The sequence below is a fragment of the Aegilops tauschii genome, chromosome 3 (assembly GCF_002575655.3).
Source record: "Aegilops tauschii subsp. strangulata cultivar AL8/78 chromosome 3, Aet v6.0, whole genome shotgun sequence".
Classification (NCBI taxonomy): domain Eukaryota; kingdom Viridiplantae; phylum Streptophyta; class Magnoliopsida; order Poales; family Poaceae; genus Aegilops; species Aegilops tauschii.
This window is the reverse complement of record NC_053037.3, coordinates 588,378,396-588,384,727: the sequence shown is the minus strand read 5'-3', so window position 1 is coordinate 588,384,727 and position 6,332 is coordinate 588,378,396. Positions and strand designations below refer to the sequence as shown.

Below are 6,332 nucleotides of genomic sequence, written 5' to 3'. Positions count from 1 at the left end.
GTGTACTAATTTGTTACCATCGTCTTCGTTTTTTGCTGGAAGTAACCAAATTAAGTCATGGATTAGCCATGACTTGGTCACGTTGGATCCATCCACTTGAAACAAATCCGTGCTTCTTTCACCCAATGATGTAATAACTCATTATGATGTAATAACAATCTCTAAATTGCCACTGTATGAAACTTGTATAATGGTGTATGAATACGACATAAAAAATACGTAATAATAGTAGTAGCGCGGGTAGAGAGGCACTGCTAGTAACTACCAGTAGCGCGTTCTTGAAACGACACTACTGCTAAGTATGTATAGCAGTAGCGCGGATAAACCAACGCTATGGCTACCATTTAGTTGTAGCGCCGTAGCAGTAGCGCGGGACACCTAGTAGTGGTAAAACCTTTCCGAATTGCTAGTCCAAAAACCAGCGCTACTGCTAAGCATTTCTCTAGTAGTGGTAGCACCTTTCCAAATTGAAAGTCGTAGTAGGTTTTCTAGTGAAGTACAAAGAAAAAATCTTACTAGTGGTTCGTACAGAGAGAACTATGCATGAACTCCAAGTTTCTTTCCCTAGCAGTTCCATATTTCTCACATTTACTTTGACACATTTTTCTAGCCAATTGCTGAGATATTCCCCCAAAATCCGTGTTCTTTTGTTAGCGTGAGATGCTTCATCATGGCCCATGCTTCAATGGTGTCAAAAACCATCTCATAGGTCATGTTTTCCTGGCGTAGTCCTTCAACACAATAAAAAGAAAAATCAAAATGCCACGAATCGTTTTGCAGTGCCTACCAAAGGAAAACCCTTGCCCTAGTGATTGTTTGCCGGTCACCAATGCATTGCCTGCTAGTTGCCTCATAGTGTGTCTTTTGCTCGTGGTGGACCATTCCATTTTTTACATATTCATACATCATTTAGTTAACAATAATCATTTTGCAGTGCCTGCCAAATAGAAAGCCATATCCCTATCAACTGTCTCTCATCGCTATTGATCACTTCCCAGTTGCATACTAGTGTCTCTTTCGCTCTCGATGAACCCTTTAATTCTAAGTACTTTTTACTTATGTATAAATCATTTAGTTAACAATCTTAATTGTGTATTTTTGCTGATACAATTTACAATCTTAAGTATTCTTTTTTCAATTGTATCTAACAATATTATCGGAGCAGTTTTAACATGCTCTTTTAACCCCCCCTCTCTTTCACATGAGAGGTAAAAGTATATAATAGATCTGAGGCATTGATCTTATTAATTAGTGGCTTGATTAACTCTTACCTTCTTACCTCACATGTAAAAAGAGGGGGTAAGAGGGAGCATGTTAAAATTTGCCATATTACATGTAGTAAAAAAACTCAAACTTCCCTATTATAGATTTCAGATATCCTATCGTTACAAATACAAACCCAGTGCGGTTAAACTCTATTCATCGTTAAAATATTGAACCACGTTTAATGAATTAAAATTTGTTGAAATATATCAAAGCAAGAAGAAAATGACAATAAAATCAAAATTATCTATGGTATATTTTGTGTCATTATTTAGATATACAGTGTGTTTTTCTCTATTTTTGCTCCCTCTCTCTCCTTTTGATCATCGAGATAATTTTTCTTACACTGTACAAGTCTAACAAATATCCTAATAGAAATTTCTGGAGTGGGGTTGTGTAAATAATAGAAAAATGAAAAGTGCGTGAGAGATCAACAAGTGGTTTGTCCTAGATTTAGCTCTCACCCTTGATAATTTACATTGATTGTGTTTTTTGTTTTTTTTTCTAGCGGTTGATCTTTTTATTCTTGTGCATTACGGACATAACTAATCAACAAAATGTGTGCTCGGTTTGTGGACACACCAGGTGTGAAATATTGATGGTCATCGTTACATGCGCGAGTCATGTCTTGATACCTAATTGTTGTAAACGTCTTCAAATAAAATCCATCAATGTTGATTTTTTCTGATAAATGATGGTTTCGTTAACTCGAAATAAATAATAAAGAGATAAAAAAACAAGTAGCACGCTCCCAGCCTCTGCATAGTTTAGGATGCACACAACCAATTTCACCAAACACATACAACAAGGGAGGCCAGAATGGGGTGTTCGAGCCACATGTGACCCAGGGTTGTAATTTTGCATACCTTAGTGAGACTCGGGATTTGCGGTGATGTTTTCTTTTCTCTTTGTTGTAAGTGATACTATCTCTGTATCATAACATTTGTCAAAAAACGTCTTAGTGAGTAATAGGGAGTACTAATTTAATGAGCCACCAGCGAAAGCAACCTCAAAAGAAAGACTGTAAACTGCCATGTGTGCCCGCCCTATTCCTCTCATTTTACTTGATCCAGCTGAGAAGAGCTTGCACTGGCTACAACCTTTCCCATTTTTTGGGTGATTCTTGTCCCGATCAAAGGCTTGTTTCCCAGCTGGATACCATGAGACACACTCACGTCAGAGGAGTTATGCTAAACAAAGACAACATCAACCGTCACAATTGGTATGGAAGTAAGAAGTGTAGTTTTTTTACTTATGATGAGACAATCAAACACCTCTTTTTTCAATGTAAATTTTTGCATACATGATTAGTCATTCAAGTAGCGTCCAATTTGATTTTGCCCACGAGTGTTGGCAATATTTTTGGTCATTGCTTGGACGGAATTGCAAATAGGTTCAGAACGCTAATAAGGGTGTGAGCGTATGCCTTATTATGTGCGCTTTGGTTATGTAGAAATGATTTGATTTTTGAGGGCAAATATTCCTTTCCTTTATAGGTTATTTTTCGTTGTACGTACTGGATTCATATGTGGTCTACGCTACACCAAACGTAGTACCAATCACTGTTCAAGGTGGTATGTATGTGGTTGGAGCGGGTGACCAGGGAGGTTTTTATCCAACATGTGTGGAAAATAATCTCCGGATCGATCCACCACCTCATTTGACGTAGCATAGTGTCGGTCCTATATGACTCTACTGTTGCCAATATGTCAACTTTTTTATCGTCTGTTAGTTTTTAGTTTTTGGCCGTGTGCTTCTTAGTTATGCAGAGGCCGGGTATTGCTCATCATGTTTTGTATCCGCTTGATGCTACATTTTAAGTTAATAAAAATGCCTTTTATCAGAAAAAAAATGAGACACACTCACACACATCTCAACTTCAAGGTGCACAAAAGGATTCATTATTTCGAAGTCGCTACTGATTACAATACATTCAACCACAACTTTCCCCGGACTCTTAAATGAACGAAGGTCTGCAAAAGCTCATGATGCAGCTAGAGACCTACAGTTACTGCCAGCAGCCTTAGGAAAAATCATTCTGTTTATTCTTACAGTTCAGGTTACCAGTAGTGCTCAGCCTGTAGTCTTGAGCGCGTCCTGGATGACCACAGCCACTGCAAATAATGCCAATAGGAAAATTCTCGTGAGTACAGGCAAAAAATAGTACTATAAAATAAAAAACATCCCTACTTCTTGGTTCAGATGATTGGCCAGTGCCGGCAAGATTGTTGTTCGCAACATTTCTGTGTAAAGATAAAAAGTTGTGTGAGCGTAAGTCACTCGTGAAGGAAGGAAGAAAGAAAGTAAATGGAGTGTGGTGTGTGGAATGAACTGTATGTATGTACTACTCACAGTTCAGCCAAGTCCCCTACGAGAAGAAGAGAGAGGACCTCCAGCGGCACCGTGCCAGTCAGCATATTATCCTCAAGATTCAACTTGACAAGCTTCATTAGACGGCCCAGCCGTGCGGGTATACCTCCTGACAGTTTATTCCGATACAGCCTCCTGCAGACACCAACAGGTTGTTTTAAGTAGTTGGAGACAAATAGGCATTTTAGCATCTCTTCAACTGAAAATTGCTGCAGCAAGACTCATACAGAAAACGCAGCGTCCTGATGTTGGCAAGCGAGGCTGGTATCGCGCCTGTGAGAAGGTTGTCGTAGAGATCAAGGGTGACCAGGCTTGTCAGGTTGCCGAGGGTTGTTGGTATGGATCCACTAATGTTGTTCGTAAAAAGCTCCCTGTGAAGATGGGAAGATCATTCTGCAGGAAATTTCAGGTGCAATTTGACAAGTTTGCACTATGCAGCAAGTCGCAAAAGTACTTACAGGTACTGAAGGTTCTTCAGTCCTCCCAACTCAGGGATCAGGGTGCCTGAGATGCCTGCATCCACCAAATCCCTGCACAGTGAGGAAGAATACAAGCAGTCTGATTCAATCAATCTGCAGAGATTGAGCAAGAGGAGTGCAGTTTTTGTGCAAGTTAAAAGTTTCTGAAAGTTGAAAACAACTGTGCATCCTGCATACAAGAGTGGTAACAACTTCCATCCATGCCATTGCCATGGACTGATCCTATTCTTTCAAAGCAAGGAGGAGAAAAGAAAAACATACACTCGGGTGACGGAGTTGTCGCTGTTGCAGGTGACATGGAGCCAAGTGCAGGGGTTGAAAAGGGTCGGATCCCAGCTCCGCAGCACATTGTTGGGGTCCCTCCACGCCTGCCTTTGCATGTAAAGGATGTCGCCTTCGCATACCAAAAAATCGTATGTAAATCAGCAGCAAAAAACCCTTTGAGCAGCAATGAACTCACTCGAGAATCGGAAACTAATTAGCATGTACTAGTACCTTCAGTATTGCTGCTGGCGATGGTTGCAAGAGCAAGGAGGCCGGCGAGGAGGAGTGCTGCCCCACTCTGAGTTGCCATTGCTTGAAGGAGGCCTGAGCCTGAGGTGCACTGAAATGCTACAGCCTAGAGGAGAGCATGCGGGTCCTTATATGCGGTTCTAGTGGGTTCCCCAAGCTTTGAACTTTCCTGGCCTAGCTTTGGATTTTCTCCTCTGTCGACCTTTATCTTGTGCTGTTGTGAAGGGCAAAACGTGCAAGTAGTAACTCTTGTATAGCATTTGCAATTTTGACCAAGGAAAGCTCAGCCTGTGAAGACCAGACCAGCTGAAATTCTGAATGATTTGGCCTACAGAGTGTGCAGAGTGCAGAATACACCGTGGAAACTTCCGGTCGAGACAATTTTCTTTCAGAGTCGAAACCTCCCGCCCTTCCACTCAGGCAACTAATTTGATTCCTCAGCTGCAATGCTCGTTGCACTCACCAAGTTGGTGGTATAGTCTCCTGCGACTATTTAGTGGCCACGAGGCAGCTGTATCATACACCACCAGATTCATGCCGCCGAAGATGTGTCAAATGAAGAACTTTCTGCTGGAGGGATGTGGATTTTGGGACGTAGGCACATATATAGTGATGCTATTTTGTGGCAAACGGCCACGGTTCATGTTCTCATATTATTCGTATTCTGCCAAATGCAAATGGACAGCTTTCTTCTGCTGGAAGGCCTTGGATTTTGGGACACAGTGAAGAAACTTTGTTGCAAACGGCTACGGCACATATTCTTCTTGAGCTCAGAAAATGACAACATTTCGGTACTTCTGCTATATTTGAAAATTCAGATGCAGGAAGGGACAGTTTTGCTACTAATAATAGAGGTACACGCAAGTCAACTCTAGAGCTTTGAATGCGATTAATTCTCGACGCCAATTTGGACCCCCTAAAGCACATTAAGTTGTACAAGGCCAGTAATACTTTCAGGTGCTTTAGGGGACCCCCTAAAGCTGAACTCCTCAATTGCGATCAGTGAGAAAAGCCACCAAAGCGTTAAAAGTTTGCCAGAAACAAATCCAGTAATTTTTTAAATCTCCAACACTAGTAGAAAACTGGGTTTTGGTCACAGGGCAATATTCACATTAGTCCCGGTTCAGTCACGAACCGGGACTAATGTGAGCATTGGTCCCAGTTCGTGCGGCCAGGGGCCTGCCGGGCCTCGTGGGGGCATTGGTCCCGGTTCGTCCGGCCCCTTTAGTCCCGGTTGGTAGGACAAACCGGGACCAATGGGCCTCGCTCCTGGCCCACCATCATTGGTCCCGGTTGGTGGCTTGAACCGGGACCAGAGGTTCACCCTTTAGTCCCGGTTCATACCACAAACCGGGACTAAAGGGTTGGTCCTAGTAGCGGTCAGAGTTTAGTCCCACCTCGCCAACTGAAGGGCGCTCACACAGGTTTATAAGCCCGTCCCTCTCTGCCTTGTTGAGCTCCTCTCAAAGTGAAAATAGATGCCCTTATACAGGGAATTTGACCTAAATTCAGAGTAAATTTCTTTGAATTTCATAGAAATTATTGGGAATTTAAGTTGAATTTTCTCTTTAGGCGCATCTATGTTCATTTTTTATAGTAAATAAAATAAATAAACCTTAATAAAATAAATAAACCTTAATAAAATAAAATAAACTATAGTAAATAAAATAAATAAACCTTAATAAAATAAATAAAAATAGCAGCAGT

At 41.4% G+C, this 6,332-nt stretch overlaps 1 protein-coding gene across 1 annotated transcript; it reads right to left on the bottom strand.

Annotated features, from left to right (window-relative positions):
• Positions 1-3,139: 3,139 nt before the first annotated feature.
• On the bottom strand, positions 3,140-4,798 carry LOC109732330 (disease resistance protein BAK6). The gene is made up of 7 exons (XM_020291512.4): positions 4,608-4,798; positions 4,374-4,506; positions 4,092-4,163; positions 3,861-4,004; positions 3,616-3,768; positions 3,454-3,506; positions 3,140-3,377 (listed from the first exon to the last, which is right to left on the bottom strand). The coding sequence occupies exons 1-7, from the start codon at positions 4,684-4,686 to the stop codon at positions 3,337-3,339; spliced, it is 675 nt and encodes a 224-aa protein (XP_020147101.1). The 5' UTR covers positions 4,687-4,798; the 3' UTR covers positions 3,140-3,336.
• Positions 4,799-6,332: the final 1,534 nt, after the last annotated feature.

What these genes read in the sequence shown, in the direction of transcription:
- LOC109732330 (XM_020291512.4), bottom strand. Translation starts at nt 4,686, where the DNA reads ATGGCAACTCAGAGTGGGGCAGCACTCCTCCTCGCCGGCCTCCTTGCT. An exon ending in GACAACTCCGTCACCCGAGT is followed by an intron (nt 4,164 to 4,373) that starts GTATGTTTTTCT and finishes CTCACTGTGCAG; the next exon opens with GGATTTGGTGGATGCAGGCA. An exon ending in CTGAAGAACCTTCAGTACCT is followed by an intron (nt 4,005 to 4,091) that starts GTAAGTACTTTT and finishes CCATCTTCACAG; the next exon opens with GGAGCTTTTTACGAACAACA.